The 22893-nt window shown below is 55.1% G+C and overlaps 1 protein-coding gene across 1 annotated transcript; it reads left to right on the top strand.

Annotated features, from left to right (window-relative positions):
- Window positions 1–595: 595 nt before the first annotated feature.
- Window positions 596–22841, top strand: C14H1orf167 (chromosome 14 C1orf167 homolog). The gene is made up of 19 exons (XM_068985738.1): window positions 596–665; window positions 1741–2996; window positions 3200–3243; window positions 3683–3890; window positions 4977–5097; window positions 8164–8350; window positions 12181–12356; window positions 12799–12985; window positions 14633–14810; window positions 14895–15049; window positions 15718–15926; window positions 16814–16958; window positions 18253–18489; window positions 19180–19456; window positions 21278–21332; window positions 21665–21769; window positions 22100–22173; window positions 22322–22372; window positions 22665–22841. The coding sequence occupies exons 1-19, from the start codon at window positions 596–598 to the stop codon at window positions 22839–22841; spliced, it is 3912 nt and encodes a 1303-aa protein (XP_068841839.1).
- Window positions 22842–22893: the final 52 nt, after the last annotated feature.

The raw sequence follows: 22893 nt of genomic DNA, 5'->3' as shown, positions 1-22893 counted from the left end.
GATAGTGGGAGGCAAGAAGATCAAGGACTCACAGACCAGGAATTAGAGGGTAAAACCACCCAGAACTTAGGTGTGTGTTGGACAAAGTGACAGTGAGCCGAAGCTGACATCTTCAAAAAATAAATAATCAGGACTTCCTTGCTGGCTCGCCTGGAGCTTAGAAGCAGAGCATTCTAGAGAAGAGAGGGAAAATGATTGGGAAGTGGCCACAGGAATCAAAGAGGGGCACCTCATCCTGCCTAGAGGTCTGAAAGAAAGAGCCCCTACCTGACAGGGCTGCTGGGGAAGCACAGTCCACAGGAATCTGTCGTCAGTGTTGGAAGGAGTGGGTGCCGGAAGACATGAGAAAATGACAAGGGAAAAGGGTGGTAGGGGGCTGGGGAGAGGAGACCCAAAGGGGCCCTGAACAGGACAGCCAGGCTGGACCTCAGGGCAGCCAGGGATGCTGGTGAAGGGTGGGGTTGGGATAGGCATGGCTGGGTAGGAGCTGGGTACCCTGTCCTTACCCCTCAGAGCCCCTCTAATCAAATAGGACAGCCAGCTGTGGTGTGGAACAAGATCACTGCCCCTCGCCCCCAGCTCTGCCCTGGAGCACATGGAGCTGAGACCTGATGCCAGCCACAAGGAGAATGTGCCCCCCAGGCCGGCAACCTCCCTGAGGCCAGGCAAGAGGTTCAATGGGTCTGGATCAGAGGTGGCAAGAGCAGGGCCCCCTTGGGTAGCAGCCCAGAGCCCCTTTCGCAGACAGGCCAGCCCAGGGCCTTGTTAATTCCTGAGATTAGCTGTTTGAGGCCAACTGGACCAGGACAAAGTCTTCCAGCCCAGGCTCCAAGGGAGGACCAGGAAGTCAGGACGTGAGGTGAAAAAGGGGGAAACAGGAGCCCCAGAGCTAGGTCTTTGCAGTGGTGGCTGAGGAACCCCCCTGCTCAGGTGCCTGTGGCTTCCAGGCCACAGAGCTGTGCAGCCAAGAGTGGGAGCAACCCAAGAACCAGTGCAGATTCCAATTCACATGCCAGGTTCTCTATGTTCTAGCTGTGTGGCCATAGGCCAAGATACTTAACCTCTCTGAACTTTAGTTCCTGTCTGCGAACTTTCATGGCCCATTCTACCTGCCAGGCCCTCCGAGGCATCTCACCAGCACCCAAGAGGCTGGGTGGAAGGGAGGCGGGCTGGGGAAACTGGTGGCGGTGGAGCGGGGTTGGGGGGTGGTGGCTGTGAGGGCGAGAGCTCTAAGCCCCACGCCCTTGGTCCCCAGAGCAGCTCCCTTTTAACTTTAGTGTGTTGGGTCTTGCTTTGACTCCAGCTGTGAGCCACCCCTCACCTAGCACCTCTGCTCAAGCTGGACACCAGGGAGTCGTCCTTGATGCTTCCTTCCCCTTCACCCTCTTTCATGCCTTCACCTTCTCAGCAGATCTGATCTGCCTCCTCTCTACCCTCCTACTGCCCCCATCTCAGCCCCATCACCTCTCCCCTGGGAACCCCCTCAGCAGCCTCCCTACTCTCTCCCTGCTTCCCGCTGCCCTCCTCCGAGCCCCTGCTCCATCCCCACTCTGAGTCCCTGCACTGAGGCCAGGGGTGCATCCTGGCATCCATCGGTCCACCGCTTTTGGGGTGCATCCATCGGTCCACCCGGGACAATAGGTGACACAGACCTCTGGACTCAGGGCTCCCTCCCCTGTCCCTCCCGAGCACTGACCACAGAGTCCTCCCTCAGTGCATAACTGTCTGTCCTTTCTTTAGAGCCACGGAGACTCCGGAAGAGCCTGGCTGTTGGCCTGGCCAGTAGACATGGCCAGTGGGTGCCCGTGGGTCCGGCTGAGAGGGGAGGGCCTGCTGCCACGCCGTGCCTGGGGACCGTGCTGCACCAGGAGCCTTGCCGAGTCCAGAGCAACCTGGCCAGCCCCAGCCCCAGCCCCAGCCTGGGCCTCGTCCTGAGGGACACGACCAGCCATCTGACCAACTCAAGCTTCCAGCAGCAGGTCAACCTACAGCCCTTGGTTGGGAGACCCCAAGACTTTGCGATCCAGCAAAGTAACTTGTGTGCCAGGGAGACCCACACGGCTGAGTGTGGACGTCTCACCAGCCCCCAGCTCTGGTCAGAGCCTCAGAAGAGCTTCTGGCCCCGCCTGATGCCCCAGGGAAGCCCCCTATCCCGAGGGCCACTGGCTCACCCATCCTCCAGTCTGAGGCGGTCCTGGCTGCTGGCCACAGATACCTCTTGCCCAGACATCAGGCTTACTACACGGTTGGCCCCACTCAAAGGGCCCGCATGGTCAGACCCTAGATCCCAGTGTGGCCTGGGGGGCTGGACCTCCAGGCTCGTGGGGGAACCCCTGACCCTGAAAGACCTGGCTGTCCCTGCCCAGAGCCCGCCTCAGGCCCCATCCCAAGCTGCCATTCACCAGCTGCTGGTCTGTGTGCAACACCTGGAGTGTGAGGCAGTGCGGCTCAGGTGCCAGGCATCCCGGGAACCCCCAGGCCCTGTGCTGCAGGAGCCCTGGACCAGAGCTGGCCAGACACTCCCTGTCTGCTCCCGGCCCAGCCAGCCTGTTCTTGATTCCTGGGATGAGAGGAGGAGACACTCCCGAGGCCTCAGGAGAACTCCCGGTTTCCCAGCGACACAGGGGGCCCAGGAGGGTCTCTCAGACTCTCAGGCAAGCAGCAAGCGTGCATCACTGAGGACCACTCTGGAGATGCTGCCTGGGGATGCCCTTGACCCTGAGCAGGTGGTCCTTTCTGCCTGCCCACTAAGGCAAGGAGAGCAGTGCTCCCCGGGGACTATACACGGCTGGGGGCAGAGGGGGGACCCCCTGCTCCCTCCAGAGGCGGACAGCAGGGAAGCCAGATTCTGCTCTCCAACCTCATCCAGTTCAGCCCGGGGCATCCTCCCTGGGCGGGAAGGAGGGAACAGGGCCCCAAGGGAGCGGATCAGCAGGGAGAAAGAAAGGCCAGCTTCCAGACTGCCAGACAGAGCCTCCTCGAGGAGTGCCCTGCAGGTAGGGGCCAGAGGAGTCTGGGAGTTAGGGGACCCTGGGTTGGGGGCTGCCCTCCCTTTCAGGAATTCTCAGTCCAAGCTGGCTGTCACTACCCTGTCACCCTCCCTCCAAAGGGAGGCCTTGGAGAGGCAGGTTTAGCAGGGGGTATCTAGTCCTGCTTGCTTCTCGGCCTGAGAGTGTGTTGTGTTCTTTTATTTTCCAAGAACAAAGCCAGAAACACTGTGAACCTGGAGCCTGAGTTCGGCCGGTGAGGATATGTGCTGTGGCGTGGGGACCGAGGCCACGCTCTGAGAACAGCTCCTGTCCCACTTGCCTGCAGATTCGGGCCTGATGGCGATAAGGCCCGGCTGGCAAATCCTTGCAGAATTTAAGGGGGAGGGAACCTCCCAGGCCCCTAAGGACAGGAATGTGGGGGCTGCTGCTTCCTGGGATCTGAAACTTGTTAGGCTGCCCTGCACTCTTGGCAGTCAAACAGCATTCCCCTGCCTCCAGGAGCCCTTTTTTATGGGATTTCCAAGGCTAGCCCTCTGCAGAGGAAAGGCCTCCCGGTGTCCAGCCAGCCCTCCTGCCTCAGGGTGGAGCATCACCCTCCATGCTGGAAAGGCAATGTGGTGGTGCTGAGCCCCCAGCTGCTCCCTGGGGCTTGGGGGCCAGGCCCACCCCTGGTCAGCCTCGTCTGTCCCCAGCTGGCGGTGGCTGTCCAGATGTTTCAGAGCATGGTGGTGCTGGGCACAGCGGCGGCGGGCAGTGGTGGCAGCTGTGGCGCTGGGCCGGCGGCAGCTGTTACGCAGGGGTCTGCGGGCACTGCGGTGGGCACTGTGGCTCCGGGAGGCCCAGCTGGAGGTGGCGTGGGAGCGACACACTCAGACCCTGCTGGCCCGAACCTTCCAGAAGGTTAGGAACCTCTAGATTAGGGCATGGGGAGGTGATGAAACACTTGTGTGTCTGGGGAGGAGGCTTTCTTGAGGCACAGGTTGTTCCCCCTGAGTGATTAGCAGTAGAGCAGGCAGGCATCAGTCCAGACACGTGACTGAACTCTGCTCAAGTTCAAATCCTGTTTCCACCGCTTTCCTTTCCTTCACATTTTCTCACTGTGTGATCTTGGGGAAGTTACTTGACCTCTCTGTGCCTTAGTCTCTTTAGCTCTGAAATGCACTCACAATAGTACATACCTCTCAAGGTTGTTGTGAGGTTGTGCTGTGCTTATTTGCTCAGTCGTGTCCAACTCTCTGCAATCCCTCTGTCCATGGGAATTCTCCAGGCAAGAATACTGGAGTGGGTTGCCATGCCCTTCTCCAGTGGATCTTCCCATCCCAGGGATGGAACCCAGGCCTCCCTCATTGCAAGTGGATTCTTTACCAGCTGAGCTACAAGGGAAGCCCCGTTGTGAAGTTAAATTAATAAATATAAGGAACTCAGAATCCTGCTTAGCACATAGCAAGCCCTCTGCTATTTAAGTGGTTGCTTTTGTTTTTTTTTAAGTAGGGGCTTCCCTGGTGGGTCAGCAGTAAAGAATCTGCCCGCCAATGCAGGAGATGCAGTTTCGATCCCTGGGTCAGGAAGACCCCTTGGAGAAGGAAATGGCAACCCACTCCAATATTTTTGCCTGGGAAATCCTATGGACAGAGAAGCCTGGTGGGCTATAGTCCATGCTGTAGAAAGAGTTGGACACAACTTAGCGATTAAACAACAATTTTTTACTAGAGGTTTTCTAGCCAGGACTGGGAGGGCATTTCGGTGTTTGTCCCTCCTTAGGAAAAGTGTTTTGAGAGGGTCTAGCTCCAGGTTTTGTCTCCCAAGGAAAACCTTGCCTCTTGGGCTCCGTTTCTCCATCCATCCATCCATCTATCCATTCATTCCCAAAGAGGCAGGGGCATCTAATTGGTTAAGACCAGTGTCTGACTTTGTCTCTGCCCTTTCCGCTCAGGGCATACTTGAGCCATCAGCCAACGTCCCTCTTCCCCTTCTCTCTTGACCTAGTGGAGACACTTGATTCAGCAGCACAAACAAGGGCAGCCTCACGTCCAGGCTGGGCCAAGACCCCTGTCCTCCAGGGTAGACCAGGACCAAGGCCCCTCAGGAAGGAAGCTGGTGATGGATGGTGCCTGGAGAAGCAGGTAGTCTGGGACACCCCAGGTTGGTCAGTGTGACCTGGACAGTGCTTGTGGCCTTCCCTCCTTGTCCCCCACTTCCCCTCAAATGTGGTCAAGGATTTTTGCAAAAGGATGTCCATTGCGGCGTTATTTATACCTTTGAAAACTTCAAAACAGCCTAACTATCCAACATCAAGTGAGAAAATTGTAATTTAACCATGTGATAAACATTTGGCAACTGTTCAATATGGTGTTTATCAAGATTTTAAAAATTCCTCCTCATTCTTTTTATTTTTTGTTTCTATATCTTTATTGGTGTTTTTTTCCTATTATAATAATCATAATAGGAATGCATGCTTGATTTGAAAAAACATTCAAGATAGTTGCAAGTATTTCAGTTAATTCAAAAGTTTCATCTCCCTCCTTATGTATCTTATCCTCCTTCCTAGAAGTAGCTTTATGGGTATTTGCATATGGGTATTTTTAATGGTGGGAGAAAAAAAAGAGGGTTAAAAAAACAGTACCTAATGGGCTTCCCTGGTGGCTCAGTGGTGAAGAATCCACCTGCCAATGCAGGAGACATGGGTTCGATCCCTGATCTGGGAAGATCCCACCTGCTGCGGAGCAACTAAGCCTGTGTGCTACAGGTACTGAACCTCTTCTCTAGAGCCGAGGGAATCACAACTACTGAGCCCCTGTGCCGCAACATTGAAGCCTGTGTGCTCTGGAGCCCATGCTACACAACAAGAGAAGCCACTGCAATGAAAAGCCCGCTCAAATGCAACTAGAGAGTAGTTGCATTTAGTTGCAACTAGAACTTGCCAGAACTAGAAAAGAGCCCATGCACCAATGAAGACCTAGCACAGCTCCCCCCACCATAATAGTACCTAAGAAGGAATTCCCCAGCAGTCCAGTGGTTAGGATTCTGTGCTTTAAAAAAAAGCTATTTATTTTTAATTGGAGGATAGTTGCTTTACAATATTGTGTCAGTTTCTGTCCTATGTCAACATGAATCAGCCATAGGTATACATATGTCTCCTCCCTCTTGAGCCTCCCTTCCCATCCCACCCCTCTAGGTTGTCACAGAGGACCGGGTTTGAGCTCCCTGCATCATATAGCAAACTGAGACATAAGCATTACTATATGTAAAATAGACAGCCAGTGGGAATTTGCTGCAGGACTCTGCTTTCATGCCAAGGGCCTGGGTTCAGTCCCTGGTTGGGGAGATTCCACAAACTGTGTGGCTAAAAATAAGGAAAAATAGTACCCAAGATGGGCTTCCTTGATAGCTTAGTTGTTAAAGAATCCACCTGCAATGCAGGAGACCCTGGTTCGATTCCTGGGTTGGGAAGATCCGATGGAGAAGGGATAGGCTACCCACTCCAGTATTCTTGGGCTTCCCTTGTGGCTCAACTGGTAAAATTTTAATATAAAATTATATTTTATATTATAAAATATAATATAATATTTTAATATAAAATATTTAAATGTTGCGTAACAATGTGAATTAATTAACACCACTGAACTGTTCACTTAAAATGGTTATTGTGTTTAAAATATTTATTTTAAAACAATTGTGTTTAAAGTATTTACTTAAAATGGTTAAGATGGTAAATTTTATGTGCATTTTAATTACCACTGTTAAATATAAAAATAAGTAAATAAATCTCATTTCCCCCTGCCCCCCCCCCCCAAATGCTAAAATGGAAATAATGGTCATTTCTGGAGCAGTGAGGTTTAAGATGGCTATTTTCAGTTCCTCAGTTTTCCATCCCAACAGTGTATTGTTTTTGTTCTTCTTTTCATTTTTAAAATTTTGTTGATTTAGTTGAGGCTCTGCCGGGTCTCTGTTGCTGTTGGCAGGCTGTCGCTAGTTGCAGGGAGTGGGGGCTCAGGCCTCTCACTGTGGTGGCTTCTCTTGTTGTGGAGCACAGGCTCTGGGCTCATGGGCTTTAGTCGTTGTGGCTCTCGGGCTCTAGAGCACAGTTTAGTAGTCGCGTGCACAGGCTTAGTTGCTCCATGGCATGTGGGAGCTTCCCAGACCAGGGATTGAACCCATGTGCCCTGTTGGCAGGTGGATTCTTAACCACTGGACAGACCATCAGGGAAATCCCATTCTTATTTTTAAACAATTGTGTTTAAAATATTTATTTAAGTAATATTTATTTTAATGCATGTTTGTTGTAAAAAAACCCAAATGGTATTAAAGAGAATACAGTAAAAGCAGAACCCTCCCCACAAATTACTCACATATCAGGAACAGAATGTACTGTCTGGAATAGAACAGGCGGGTGGCTCAGCGCACCTTTGCTCCCGCTGGCAAATGGTCCTTCAGGACTGGGGTGGATGGGTTGGGACTGGGTGCCCTCCCTAGGCTGGGGAGGACATCAGTTTCTATCTGGGCAACTTCACTGTCAGTCCAGGGAGTCTAAGAGAGGAGGCGGGAGCCCAGCCGATTCCGTTGTGTTCTAGGCCAAGGCCAGATGGAGGAGACAGGGGAGTCCCGATCCTGCAGGCTCTGCAACATCTGGTTGGTGAGATGTGGGGTTCTGGGGAAAGGGGGAGGTGGATCCAGGCAGGGCAGGGCCCGAGTCCCTACACTGGGCAGACAGAGCCAGGCAGGGTAGGCCCAGGCCCCCACACTGGGCAGGGCAAGGGGGCAGGGGCTCCTCAGTGAGTAAGTGAGTGCTTATTGAGTATCCACCCTGGCAACTTCCCAGACAAGATCTCATTTAAGTCTCATGGTGACCTTGGCAAGGCATTGTTCCCATTTTACTGATGGGGAACTGAGGCACAGGGAAATTAAGTGACCAGCTCAAGGACACATAGTATAGGAGGGGCACATCCCGCATTTGTGTGCCGTGGAAGATGGATACAAGCCAGACAGAAGCTTGTATATTAGAACTGGGAAGTCCTTAGACATGACTCACTCATGGGGAAACAGAGGCCCAGAGATGGAGAGTGACTGACTGGTCCAAGGCCACTCAGCCTGGCATCCCAGGACTCAGTGGTCCCTCCTGACCCCGTTGCTCCCCTCCACTCACTCTCTCTTCCCACCTTCTTCCCTCCCTTAGTCTTCCTCTTGTGGTGCCATCAGAAGGAATGGGGCAGGCCGGAGAAGGGGGTCCAGGGAGAGGCCCCCCAGGCTACGCTGAGGACTCAGAGGATGGTGCGGCCCCCCCACACCTGGCGCTCTCCTGCTGCAGGTGTGGCCTGGGTGGCCCTACTGGACCCTCAGCATCGGAGAACCTGGCTCTGCAGGTAGGGGGAAGAGAGAATGGGGACCAGTTTCCCTGAGGCAGAGAGGTGGGATGCAGCTGGGAGAGGCCTTTTAAGTCAATTTTTCACAAAATATATATTTATTTGGCTTCACTGGGTCTTAATCATGGCAAGCAGGATCTTTAGTTGCAGCATGTGGGATCTAGTTCCCTGATAAAGGATCAAACCCGGGCCGCTGCACGGAGTGTGGAGTCTTAACCACTGGACCACCAGGGAAGCCCCTTAAGTCAATTCTTGACTCCTGGTGTTGAGAGAACAATGAAAATAAGAAATGAATACATCCACCATTTAGTGAGATACTAAGACCTGCCAGGCACCACCCAGGGGCTGGGATTTAGTTATGCATGCGTGCTCAGTTGCTGAGTCCTGTCTGACTCTTTGTGACCCCATGAACTACGGTTCATCAGGCTCCTCTGTCCATGGGATTTTCCAGGCAAGTGGAGTGGGTTGCCATTTCCTCCTCCAGAGGATCTTCCTGACTCAGGGATCAAAACACATCTCCTGTGTCTCCTGCGTTGGGAGGTGGATTCTTTTTTTTTAATTTATTTATTTATTTTAATTGGAGGATAATTACTTTACAATACTGTGATGGTTTTTGCCATACATCAATATGAACCGGCCACAAGTATACATGTGTTCCCCTCATTCTACCCGCCCCCACCTCCCTCCTCACCCCATCTCTCCAGGTTGTCCCAGAGCACCGGCTTTGGGTACCCTGCTTCATGCATTGAACTTGCCCTGGTCATCTATTTTACATATGGCAATGTACGTGTTTCAATGCTATTCTCTCATATCATTCCACCCTCGCCTTCTCCCACTGAGTCCAAAAGTCTGTTCTTTACATCTGTGTCTCCTTTGCTGCCCTGCATGTAGGATCATCAGTACTGTCTTTCTAAACTCCATAAATATGCATTAATATACAGCATTTGTCTTTCTCTTTCTGACATACTTCACTCTGTATAATAGGCTCCAGGTTCATCCATCTCATTAGAATGGACTCAAATGCATCCCTTTTTATAGCTGGGTAATATTCCATTGTGTATATGTACCATGGATTCTTTACCACTGAGCCACCTGGGAAGCCAGGGATTCAATTATAAGCAGAGCTGAAAGTCCATGGAACCGATGACTCAGTGCAGGGACAGATAGAAAGGAAATTAACAATCACAAAGGATGTGTGTGTGTATGAATACTGCCCAAGTTAAGTGTTGTGAAGTGAAGGAACAAGAGCTACATGAAGATTTTTTTTCCCTGTTAACTATTTTATTATGGGACATTTTTATCTTACACAAAAGTAGGGAAACAGAATAAACAGCTTCAATGTACCCATCAAGAGAATCACCTCCTGAGAAAACTTGTTTCATCTGTACCCTAGCTACTTGCCCCACAAAAACCCCAGGCATCCTATCATTTCATATGTACATATTTCTGCAGCATCTCTACAACAGAGTCTTTTAAACAACAGAACCACCATACCATGGGCTTCCCCAGGTGGTGCTAGTGGTGAAGAACCCTCCTGCCAATGCAGAACACACCAGAGACACCGGTTCAATCCCTGGGCTGGGAAGATCCCCTGGAGGAGGAAATGGCAACTCACTCCAGTACTCTTGCCTGGAGAATCCCATGGACAGAGGAGCCTGGCGGGCGGCCGTCCATGGCGTCAGACAGGACTGAAGCAATTGAGCACGCGCGTACCACCATACCATGACCACACCTAAAATATGAATAATTCCTTAACACCAAGAAATAGTTGGTCAACATTCAAATTTCCGCTTCTACTATGTGTTGTTATCATCTGTTTGAATCGGGATCTGAATAAGGCCCATGTGCTGCCATTGGTTGAGGAATCGTCAAAGTCTTTTCAGTCTGTGGCATTCCCTCTGAGCTTCTTGTTGTTTCTTCCTCTCAATGATCTGTTGAAGAAACCAGGTTGCCTGTCTGGCAGCTTCCCACGGTCTGCATTCTGCTGCTTGCGTCCCCTGATAGAGTTTTCTGTGAGAGCTCGTTTTGTGCCGCGTGAGTCTTCGTTGCCGCGAGGGCTCTCTCTAGTTGTGGTGAGCGGGGGCTACTCTCCAGTTGCGGTGTGCGGGTTTCTCACTCCAGTGGCTTCTCTCGTTGCAGAGCACCGACTCTAGAGTTCCCAGACTCAATAGTTGTGGCACACGGGCTTAGTTGCCCCGTGGCATGTGGGATCTTCCCGGACCAGGGGTTGAACCCGTGTCCCTGGCATTGGCAGGTGGATTCTTAACCACTGGACCACTAGGGAATTTCTCTGTGAGAACGTCTAACAAAGGGAGCTGACCTCGACCCGAGTTCAGCAGAGATGGGAAGGGTGCATGGTTGACTGGTAGAGGAAAGCAGACAGGAGCGCCGGGGAGAGGGAACAGCGCGTTCAAAGGCCTCTGACAGGGGACCATGGAGAAGTCAAAGAAGGACAGTCAAGTTGGAACCCTGTTAGTGCAGGGCTGGAGGCCAGGGTGGTCTGAGATGAAGTTGGAAAGCTGTGCAGTGGTGTTGGGGGGCAGATCATCAGAGAGGGCCTTGTTGGCAGTGGGGAGCAGTTGAAATTTTCATCAGAGCAGGGAGACTACTACTGGAGGATTTTTGCAAGAGAGTAAGATGCCTGCAATGCAGAAGACCCAGGTTCCATCCCTGGGTCAGGAAGAGCTTCTGGAGAAGGGAATGGCTACCCACCCTAGTATTCTTGCCTGGGAAATCCCACGGACAGAGGAGCCTGGTGGACTATAGTCTGTCAGGGTCACAGAGTCAGACACAATAGAGCGACTGCTGCTGCTGCTGCTGCGTCGCTTCAGTCGTGTCCGACTCTATGTGACCCATAGACTGGACTATGCAGCCCACCAGGCTCCGCCGTCCCTGGGATTCTCCAGGCAAGAACACTGGAGTGGGTTGCCATTTCCTTCTCCAATGCATGAAAGTGAAAAGTGAAAGTGAAGTCACTCAGTCGTGTCCAACTCTTAGCGACCCCATGGACTGCAGCACACCAGGCTCCTCCGTCCATGAGATTTTCCAGGCAGGAGTACTGGAGTGGGGTGCCATTGCCTTCTCCTAACACTTGAAAAATATTTCTCTAGGGACTTCCCTTGGAGAAGGCAATGGCACCCCACTCCAGTACTCTTGCCTGGAAAATCCCATGGACAGAGGAGCCTAGTAGGCTGCAGTCCATGGGGTCGCTGAGGGTCGAATACGACTGAGCGAATTCACTTTCATTTTTCACTTTCATGCATTGGAGAAGGAAATGGCAACCCACTCCAGTGTTCTTGCCTGGAGAATCCCAGGGACGGCGGAGCCTGGTGGGCTGCCATCTATGGGGTCGCACAGAGTCGGACACGACTGAAGCGACGCAGCAGCAGGGACTTCCCTGGGGGTCCAGTGGTTAGGGCTCCACACTTTCACTGCAGGAGGTACGGGTTTGATCCCTGGTCGGGGAACTAAGATCCCACAAGCCTTGAGGCACAGCCAAAAAATAAAAATACAATTTTTAAAAAAAGAAAGAAAAATATGACTCTGGTTATGCTGTAGACACTGACCAGAGGAGTGGGGGCAACAGTGGATGCGGGAGGCCAGGTAGGAGGCAGCAAAGAACTGCCAGGCACCCAGAAGTGATGGTGGTGTGGCCTGAGCAGATGGCATGCCTCACTATCCTTACAGCAGCCCCATTTTACAGATGAGAAAGCCGAGGCTCAGTGAGGCGAGTGGCTCACCCAGGGCCTCAGTGGTGTGTCTGGCACATGGCAGGTGGCCATAGCTGCTGTCATTACAACGAACACCAGCACTTTCTCTTGGCTGTCCAGGTGCTTTGGGGCCTGGCAGCGTTTCGTGCAAAGAGGGACCCGGTATCGGGACCACATGGCCAACCGCCAAGCAGGGACCCTGAGGACGTGCTTGCAGCAGTGGGTGAAGATGAAGCAGCTCCGGGCCTCAGACGGGGCGAAGGTGGCCCAGCTGTCCCTTTGTTGGCAGAAGGCAGGTGAGTGAGCAGCTGGCCAAAGGGCTTCCCCTCCCCGCACCCAGCAAACAGCGCCAATTCAGCTCCTTCTGCAGTTGCCCTGGCTGACTTACGGATTCTCGGGATGGGAGGTGATGAGATTGGGAGCTTTCTCAAGGGTGCAGCCTGGCAGACCTGGGAGGGTCCCTGGAGCAGCAGGCCTTGGTGGGCCCCATCCTGGCCGCTGCCATGAGCTCCTCTAGAGGAGAAACCCACTCTATCCTCTACCTCGAAGGGCTGTGTAGCACCTATTCCTGGGAAGCCCCAAATCTAAGGGAGACACACAGCCCCTGCACCTGAGACCAAATAGGATCTTTGAGGTGTCCTGATGGGGGAGGGTTTGGAGGTGGTGGGAGGGGGGGAGTGACCGCCAATGGCTTTGAGCAGAGAGAGGTCACTGATTCATCTCTTGTCTACTTCTTAGGGAACATGGCTCTCTTCAGCTCAGTCCCTGGAGGGGCCACAGCCCATGGGCTGAGGCTGATGGCCGCGGCCCGGGTGCTGCCTCAGGAGCAAGGCCAGGGCTCTCTGCGAGAAGCCTGCCGGAAGCTGGCCCTCCAGCGGGTGCTGTTGCTCTGGAGGACGCGGCTGTCCCAGCGCCAGCAGGCGGAGTAGGTGACCACAAGCTTGTGACCTGGGGTAGGGTCTGGGGGAACCTAGGGTGGGCGTGTGAGCAGTGCTCAGCACAGGATGGAGCATTCCATAAGGAACAGGTGGCATCCTGCTCCTTCCTGTAGTCTCAGCCTGGCGCCTGGCACCCCATGGTGCCCGGCGGGTATGGGGCTGTGGGAGGTGACCCAGGGACACTGAGACAGTGGCTGAGCAGAGAGCTCGTGGCAGGTGGTGGGGAGGGTGGGCAGGGCGTGCCAGGGGCACAGACGTGGAATCCCACCAGGATGGCCGGAACATGATGGGAGGTTGGTTTAATGCTCAACTCCCTCCTCAGAACCTGAACCCACCTCTCACCCATCTCCTGGTCAAGTGGGAAACCATGTCTGTCTCCTCACCAATGCCCCCCAGTATTTTGCAGGTGCCTGGACTGCCTGTATGCACAGAGTAGATACTCTAAATGAATAAAAGTGAGCCACTTTTCCCTGCCCCCAGTTGCCTTACTGGGGCTTCCCTGGTGGTTCAGTGGTTAAGAATCCGCCTGCCAATGCAAGAGATGCAGATTTGAGCCCTGGGTTGGGAAGATCCCCCAAAGTAGAAAATGGCAACTCACTCCAGTATTCTTGCCTGGAGAATCCCATGGACAGAGGAACCTGGTGGGCTACAGTCCATGGGGTTGAAAAGAGTCAGACACGACTGAACGACTAAGACACAACATAGTTGCCTTATTACACAGCTTGAGAAACAGGTTCAGAGGGGTCAAGCACCGTGCTCTAAATCACACTGTGAATCTTTGGCAAGAAAATCCCTATAGTGAGACCTTCTTCATGATGCTTTTATACAAGACAGGATGCTGGGATTCAGGGCCCAGGCTGATGGTTGTGGGTGAGGGGGCTGGTGGAGGTCAGGAGGGGTCAGCTTCACTAATGGGATGTCAGGAGGAATGAAAACTAGCTGCTGCAGGGTTAAGAATTCTGTCCTTAAAAGTTGTATACCTGGCATCCATCAGCCCCACACCCACTTGGTCCACTTGGACCCTCAGTCTCTTTTAATGGTGGAACTCCAGGGAAACTCAATTCACCATGATCCTTCAGAATGTAACCGTCCCTCTGCCAGACTGTCCTCTGGCATTTGGGTACCAGGGCACTGTCCATATCTCCCTGCAACATGTCTGGGGTTCCCTGTAGCCTGAGACCAGTGCTAGGATCCCAGGTCTAACACTGTTTGGCGTTTGAGGAAATGACCTTTCCTCAAGCTTCCGTTTCCCTACCTTTGTAACCAAGTGGAGGCAGAAGTACTGGTGTGGGCTCTTGAGTCTTGGGTCTGTGGGCCTGGGCCTGGCTCCACCCTCCTTCCCAGGGAGTGTGGTGAGAATCAAGCAGGTGATCAGGCAGGTAGAGCTGTGCTCTTGGCCTCAGCTGCTCATGAAGGTCACCCTGGGACTTTGGGAAGCCCAGGCAGCACCCACACCATTAAAGCAGAATCTAAAGGGGTGGGGCCCCAGTGGACCCCAGTGGACATCGGTATCTCTTAGAGCCCCGGCTGGTCCCAGTGTGCAGCCAGTCTGGTGGTGCCCAGCTCTGCGCCCTTCCAGCACCCCCAGCCACGGGTGAGGTGCGAGCCCAGCACTCCCCTGCCCCCTCCTATAGCTCCTTCTTCAAGGGCATGCAGTGGCGGGCACTGCGGCACATCCTGAGGGGCTGGCGCCTGAGAGCACGGGATCCAGGCAGCGCCAGGATTGCCTCGGGCTCAGATCTGCTGGGCGGCGCCCTGGGAGGGGAGGCCCCGCCAGGCTGCAGCACACACCGGAGAAGCTCCCAGGACAAGGTGAGGGGCAGAGGGTGGGGAGGAGGACGGGGGAGGAGATGGTGGCAGGCCAGGGCACCCAGGACCCCACACCTCCTTCCCCAGGCTTCCAGGGCCCCTGCCCTCCTGGAGATGCTCCGACTGAGCTTTCTGTGGGCAGTGGGTCGGCGACAGCAGGGGCGATGTCTTCTGCTCTGGCGGGCGCGGGCCCAGCAGTCCCGGGACGCAGCGAGGTGGCACCAGAGCACGCTTCAGAGGCGGTAAGGACCCCTCCCAGGACGGGAGCCATGCTGCCCACCCCCAGTGTGGAGTTACTGTTTCCCAGCAATCCTTCCATTTCCCTTTCTGCATCCCCTTGGGGTCTGCATCCCAGAGGGCCCCCCTCACTCCCCAGACTCAGGTACTGCCCTCCTACCCTGCCCTGCTGCGAGGCATGAGGGGGAGGTTAGGGATCATGTGAGGCGGGGTATTCATTTCTCCCAGAAATTTCATGGCTGTGGTCAACTCAGCTTTGCCCCACACTGGCTGCGTGATCTCGGGCAAGTTGCTTAACCTCTCTGTGCCTCTATCTCCCCATTTGTATGGGGTTCATACTAGGGCTCTCACTGGTGGGACTCAATGAGGTAGGGGCACTCACACCCCCTAGCAAGCACAGGGCCTGGCATTAGCAAGCACTCAGTTCACAGTGCTGTTCATCACAGCATTTGGCATTGGGGGTCTCGGGTCCCATTGTATCCTGACCACCCGTCAGCATGACCCTCAGGGTAGCGTTGAAACCCTCCAGCCCCCAGCAACCCCTCCTCCTCCATGATGGAAACAGGAGGAAGGGTCACCCAAGCACCTCCTTGCTGCTGAGGGGAGGGGAGGGCAGGGCCAGGCTGGCCCACGGTGGGAGTGACCACCTGAGGGTGGACACTCCCCTTCCCAGCACCCTCCTTGACTGGAGCCACTGGGCAACAGCCCAAGGGGCCCAGGGAAAGCTGGCTGCCTGCTGGGCCTGGGATCGGAGGTGCAGGGCTGCCCTGGGCCTGTGGCGACAGCGGCTGGTACAGCGGTGGGAGGTGGAGCGGCAGGCCCGGGAACGGGGCCAGAGACTGCAGCGACATGCCCTGAGCCACTGGCACTGCTACTGGCAGAGTGAGTCAGGGACTGGGACGGGGCACCAGGGGTGAAGGAGGGGCCAAGATCCAGCAGGGACATCCAGGATTCAGGTCCTCTAGCACAGAGTCCAGTGATGGACTGGGTGACAGATTGGGACCGGGGTTAGGGGGGCGGGGTGTGGTGTGTGTGAGTGTGTGTGGATGCTGTATGCTTGGGTTCACACTCCCCACTCTTCCATTCCCTGATTGTATGGACTTTAAACAAGCTACTTAACCTGAGTCTCAGCTTATTCATCCATAAAATGGGGACAATGGTACCCACCTTCTAGGGTAGTGGTGGGGATTCCATGAGACAATCCACATGCAGTGCTTGGCTCAGAACCCAGCTCCTTGTGGGTGTGACCATCATCATCACCATCTTCAACTGCATCCTCATCATCCTCACCTGGCCTTTAGGAGTCAGGTGGTCCTCAGAGTCCAGTACAGAAAGCAGGGGTCAGTGGGGCCATTTTAGAGGCTTCTCACTCCTCCAATGTCATATCAGTGGGCTGGCAGGTGGGGACTTGGCTGTTCAGAAATTTTGTGTCCTGTCCACTGGGGACAGCAGCTTCCCTGACCCAACTGTTTCCCAGGGATATTGACCCAGTGTTGCCAGACCTCTGTTTTTACAGAAAAGCTGGAAATCTATATTTTTGTGTGAATTCTCCTGATTCCTAAACATCATCAAGAAATTAAAAAGAACTCTATGAGTTGGTTGGCGTAGTTACCAGTAGAACACCTATAATGGGAGCATTTTAACCCAGTTAGCCATTCCCACTTGGGTAGAGGGTTAAGGCTGGCGAAGCAGGGGCCCATGGTTCCCCAGGGCCCAGGCTGAGGCTGGAATGAGCACTCAGAGGCACCTCAGCATCTCTCTGGCCATAGGACAGGCGTTCCTGCAGGAGAAGTGCCAGCGGTGGATGCAGGCCCGCTTCCAGGGCCTGCAGAGGGCCATGTTCTGGGGCTGGCAGCAGGCGGCAGCTCACCGGAGACCCGTGGCGGCCAGTCCAGAGCAGCTGCTACTGCAGAGGTGGGTGCGCGAGGGTCATCCCCACCTCAGAAGCAGCAGGGAGAGAGCCTAGGGATGGGAGGCTGGGTGGCCTCTGCAGCTCAAGAGACAGGCCAGGCTGGAGACCTGGCATCCAGGCAACAGGGGCATGAAGGGAGACCCCAGCCTGGAGTCAAAACCACCAAGCTTCCATTCTCCATGCTGTTCAAGAGGTGGGGGACAGTAAGTCCCTAACCCCTCCCAATGCCCTGACAAGCCCTGGGTCTCCACCTCCTGGCTGGGTCAGCCCTTTGGTTTCAAAGCTCACAGCTAAGATGGGGGAACCAACTCCTCAAACAGCCACTAGAACGTGTGTTCCAACTCCACGTCTTGTTTAATGAATCACAGCACAGGAGAATACCATAGTCAAAGAAGAGCGCGAAATCTGAAATAGAGACGGTCTAGTGACACATGTATACAGATCATAGATGCGTGTGGTTTTTTAAAAAATTATCTTTGGCCACACCCCACAGCCTGTGGGATCCTAGTTCCCCAACTAGGGATTGAACCCAGGGCCTTTGACAACGAAAGCACGGAGATCTAACCACTGGACCACCAAGGAATTACCTGGATGCATGTTCTCCCAGGGCTGGTTCTATACAAACTCACAGGCATTCTCAGTGCTCCCACAGAAGCAGTGAGCCATTCACTGCAGAGTAGCTGATGTTTTCTTGGCCCCTCTGACCACAGTCCCCTCACTGACCTCCTGCCCTAGAGTTGCCGTGTGAGGGCAGACAGGGTGTGGCTGTTCCCCTGATGTAGGGGACCTGGACTCACACCACCAGGCTCCCACACCGTCCCAGGCAGCCTGCCCTTAGCAGCCAGGGTGCACGCATGCCAAGGCCCCTAAATGAAAGCCAGGGCTCTCACCTGTCACACATCAGTCCACACTTCCTTTTTTTCCTTTAAAAAAAATGTATTGTTTTTTTTTGTTTGGGCCATGCTGCATAGCATCACATGTGGGATCTTAGTTCCCTAACCAGGGATTGAGCCCAAGCCCCCTGCAGTGGGTGGAAGGCAGAGTCTTAACCACTGGACCTCCAGGGAAGTCTGGTCCAGATGTTCTTAAGGCACCGAGGCTGTGTATACAAAACTGTGTATAACCTGTGATGGTTTGTGGACGAGTTTCAGGTGTAGCTTTGAATACCTGGACTGGAGTACTGTAGTCCATGGGGTTGCAGAGTTGGACACGACTGATTGATTGAACTGAACTTTGAATAAATGAGACTTCTGACTGGGAAGCCACCTAGGCCCCTCCTCTGCCCCTGTTCTGCAGCCACTTCCAGGCCTGGTTTGGAGTCGTGAAAGCCTCCTGGGCCAAGCGTCCAGCCTTCCAAGATGGTCTGAGGAGACGGATACCTGGGGCCACATTTGCCAGTGAGGCCCCAGCGATCACAGCCCAGCCTCAGGAACTGCATGTGGCCCAGGCCTCCTGCTGGAAAAGCCGAGAGCAGGGGTGCCAGGCAGACAGGCAGCTGAGGAGGACCTGGGCCCAGCAGGCCTTTGTTGCAAGGTGAGTGGCCCCAGGCCAGTGTTGCAAGGCCCGTTGGCAGGCAGGAGAGCGCTCCAGGGCCCAGGCCCTTTGCTGGATGCCGTTGGGCACGAGTCCTGCCAGCACCAGGTCATTCGAGACCATGCTGTCCCAACTCTGAGCGCCAGGTGGGTGCCCTCTACCTGAGGGCAGTCCCGTACTGTGTGGGGCCAGCTTAGACCTTGAACTTGTTTAGGGTCAGGGTACAGGGTATTTGGTGGCTAGTGGTGGGGCTCAGGGGGCTGGGGGTGATAGGATAGGACATCCTGGTCATTGCAACTAGTCCTGGGGGTCAAATGCCAGCTCTGTACTCTCCAGCCATGCCACTCCCTCCTTGGGCAAGTCTGACTTTGAAGGTCAAAGATAATAGCCCTGCCTTGCAGGGTGGCCCCAGGGTTATCGTGGGCATGCTCTCAGTTCAGCTCAGGCCAGACACACACCAGGTGCTGAAAATATACAGCAGTGCTTGAGGGGGATGGAACATAGGAGCAGTGGGCAGGCCTGCTTTCTCTCTGTCCCCATGTGTAATATTCTGCCGGTCTCCGTGCCCATTTGAACCTGATTTCAACAGAAGAGGGATGAGGGAGGGGAGCACAGGCATGGGGCTTTGCCTGGACCCGCTGGAGGGTCCCAGCCCTGATGACTTCGGTGTGGGCTCCTCCTTCCCCTCAGGGTCCAAGAGACCTGGACCAAATCAGCGACTCAGGGGCATGTCCAGCGAAGTGCCGTCACCCACGTCCAGCAGGCTGGGCCCAGGTGCTTCCTGCGAACCCACTGGTCCCAGTGGCGGACAGCGCTGTTCAGAGTGTGGCTAGAACCACAGGCAGAGGTTCAGGAGGCCAGCAGAGCCCACCCAGCCAGGCCCAGGGCCAGCCTCAGGCGCTGGCCTGGGCTGACCACCAGAGGGCGCCTCCTGGTGCTGATGAACCCTCCAGCCCTGAAGAGGCAGGTGAGGCCAGGCCCAGGTTGGGTGGGAGGTTCCAAATGACCCCAGGGCCAGTGGCCTCAGAATCAGCTTGATTCAGCCCAGGCGGCCAGGGTGGCTGGATGCTTCTCCAGGATCCCAGTGGCCTTGTGGACACCACCCCTACGGGTTCTCAGACAGCCTCTGGTCTGGCAGTCACCCAACTGTGGGACCATCAGCAAACATTTACTGAGCACCTGCTGAGTGCCAGGCCAGTGCAGTCTGCTACAAGGACACACCCTGGGTGGCAACTGTTAAGGAGCAGACACCTGAACTCCCAAGTCAAGGTGCAGCCTAGGATCAAGATAGGTGATTGAGTTCAGTAGAAATGGTGACGAAGAGCTAGGTGGCCTAACAGGAGGGGAGAAGCCACAGTGAGTGTGTCACTCCAGGCACCAGGAGTGCCACTGCACGGCAGTCTAGGGACACTTCATTGCAGGACACACAGTATTCCTCGAGATGACTCGCAGCATCACGAACCCTATTCTAGGGTGCCAGGAAGCATGCCATAGCCTCTAGGAAGATTCTAAGAAAAAAAGACTCAGGTCATTTACTTTAAATGGAATTGAAAAGGACTAACTTTGGTTGCAGAATCTGCATTTTCACCTATGTGGGTCTATGGCAACTGCAGATTTTGAGGTCTCTGGGTATTTTCTTTCTAGATCTGTGTTTCAAGACAACTTTATTTTCAGAGTATCCATTCCTGTCAGCAAAGGCAGGCAGGGATCCCGTCTACTGATGGAGAAACTGAGGCTTGTAGAAACAAAATACAGTAAATGCCAGGAACGGTCAGTGGTACTAGGGTGAATTGCAGCCCCCCCCCCCCTTTCTACCGCATGCACACATGTGCCCAGGCAGCCCTCACATAACGGGGACAGGCTTTATGCCATCTCTTGGTGGCACAGGCTCCCTTCGAGAGCCCCCGCCTGTACAGAGCAGTCGCTGGGGGCTCCAGCCCTGGAGTCAGACCACTCTGGAGAGGTAGGGCCTCGAACGAGTAACCTTTGTCACGAAGTAGGGAGAGAAACACCCACCTCACAGGCCGTACCTGACACAGGCAGGCTCTGAGCGGTAGCTATTGTTGGTCCACTCGCCTTCGGGGGTCTCCAGCCACGCGGGAGGATGGGGGAAGAGGCAGTGGCAGGTACCAACGGCCGCATTACTCTTGGCCCTTTTCTGTCCCCTCTGGAAGCCTCACAGGAGAACCTGAGGCAAAGTGAACTGTCCCACTTGTGCGCACACACACAGAAGTCCCCTGACTGGCTGGGGTAGGACAGAAAAGGAATCCTGCCAGGTCACTGGGGTTCAGGTTTTTCTCTTTGTTCCTTCAGACCCACAGCTGCAGGCCATGGGCCATGGGGCCCAGCCCAACCCAGCACCGCAGCCCCAGTGGACGGATGCAGGGAGAAGCGTCCTGGGCTCAGAGTAAGGAGACCCTCCCTCTGGGGATACACGAGGTCTGAAGTGCAGCGGTGAGTTAGTTACCAGCCCTCACAGGCCTGGAAATCAGCATCGAGCTCTCTGCGAACCTGTCTTATGTATTTACTGTCTTCCCCACCCATCTCCTCTTCTGGAACATTTCCCAATGTTGGGAAAACAATGACAACTTCTCCCGCCCCACCCAGTTCCTTCTCTTAGGGCCACAGGAGACTTGGGCAGCTGTGGTGGAAGCAGGGACACTGGCTTCTTTTGCTCAACACCATTTCTTGTTCACCCTTCTCTTATAGTTCAACCTCCAGAAGCATCGGGGTGGGTAAGTCTGCTCCCCTGAGTGATGTGTTAACCCCTTCCAACTCCCCTTTCCAGGTGACAGCCAGCCTTCCCTCAGCCCCACCTCCCAGCTCCAGCTGCAGGGGCCCAGGTGCGCCTGCTGGGCCCAGGACCAGTGCCCTGCGGGGCCAGGAGGGGACTGCAGCTCTGAAACCAGAGACCTCGAGGGCAAGACAAGGCATCTGGGGTAGGAGCAGAGGGTGTGCAGAGAGAGGGAGAGGTGAGGATGGGGGCCAGGACGAAGGGTTTGCCTGACCCGTGGCCAGAGCTGGCGCCCCCCAGCCAGTGCTTGTCCCACAGGATCCCAGGCCCAGGCCTGAGGCTCTGCCCTTTATCCTGACCATGAGGAAGTCGTAATGGCTGTCAGGACCCACCAGGGCCTCTCCCCTCAGGAGGAAGTACCTGCAGTGCTGGTGACTTGAGGCCCGGCTGCACCGGCTGCAGAGCTCCCAGCAGGCCAGGCTCCGGGCAGCCATGTGGCAGCGCTGGGTAGATGCCCAGGGGGTGGAGAGGCTGGCACGGACACTGGTGAGTGGGGGGCCCCTTCCCAACCTCACGCTGATTGCCCATCCCGTCCCTTTCCCAGCCCTAAACCCTGGACACACTCTCTCTCCAAGTTTGGTCTTTGAACCTACCAAACCTTGGGAACAGGCCCAGGGACCTGCATTGTTAGCACATCTCAGATGACATCCCCTTGTCACACCCCCCTTCCCCCGAGCTGGGGCTTTTGGCCTGGAGCAGAGGGAAGGGCCCCCTCTACCCTCAGGGCTGCAGGTGGGGAGAGGCAGCAGAGAGGCTGGGGGCTGCCGGGGACAGCGGTGGGCCCAGCTCAGGGCCTCCTAGCAACTGTCCCCACAGCTCAGGCAGTGGCACCTGAGATGGGCCTGGCGACTGTGGCGGCGGCGCATCCTGCGGTTGCAGGTGGGTCAGCGGTTAGAGAGTCAGGAGGACGGCTGGGTCCTTTCCCAGGTACCGGCGGGCGGCCCCATCTCCAGCAGGCCCTTCCCAACAGGGCCACACCTGGGCATTCCTGAGCTGCACCCTCCCTGGCAGCTGTCCCCAGAGCCTCTCCCTTTTCAGGGAGGGTCAATTCGGTTAGGAGAAAACAGCCTGGATTCCTTAATTCAGCTGGTGAGGAAGGGCTCCACCCAGTCCTAGTTACTGGTTGGAGGACAAGGCTTGGCCTGTGACACAGCTGTTGTTCACACCAGCCAGTGATGGCTGTGGGTTGCTGAGCGTCACCCCTTCCTGACATGCAGAGCCCAGCTTCCCTGGTCACAAATCACACATATCCTGAGCCAGGGCTTTTGACCTGGGGCAGAGAGAAGGGCCCTCTCTTCCCTCAGGGACAGAAGGATCTGGGCCCAGTACTGACCACACAGACCTGGAAGGGAGCCACAGAGCTCCTCCCTCCTGATTCCAGGCCTTTAAGAAGTGGTACCAGGGTCTGGCAGCCAGGGGCCTGAGGGCCAGAGCCAGCAGCAGCGTGAGGCCCTGCAGCAAGGCAGGCCTCAGGAGGCCTGGAAGCAGGCCGGAAGCTGCCAGAGCCCCAGCACTGGGTGGACCTGGGGCAGAGAAGGGGGCCCAGCTGCAGCTGTGACTTGTTCTCATGGAAAGGAAAACAGATTGGAGCTCCACCCATCTGCGGAGCG

Source organism: Capricornis sumatraensis, chromosome 14 (assembly GCF_032405125.1).
Source record: "Capricornis sumatraensis isolate serow.1 chromosome 14, serow.2, whole genome shotgun sequence".
Lineage (NCBI taxonomy): Eukaryota > Metazoa > Chordata > Mammalia > Artiodactyla > Bovidae > Capricornis > Capricornis sumatraensis.
Note: the sequence above shows the minus strand (reverse complement) of the source record. Positions and strands in the feature narration are given on the sequence as shown.

Coding starts and splice junctions, on each gene's coding strand:
- C14H1orf167 (XM_068985738.1), top strand. CDS start 596: ATGGAGCTGAGACCTGATGCCAGCCACAAGGAGAATGTGCCCCCCAGG. Junction 5,098..8,163: donor AAGGAAGCTGGTGATGGATG/GTGCCTGGAGAA, acceptor TCCCTCCCTTAG/TCTTCCTCTTGTGGTGCCAT. Junction 21,333..21,664: donor CTCCAGCTGCAGGGGCCCAG/GTGCGCCTGCTG, acceptor TGGTGACTTGAG/GCCCGGCTGCACCGGCTGCA.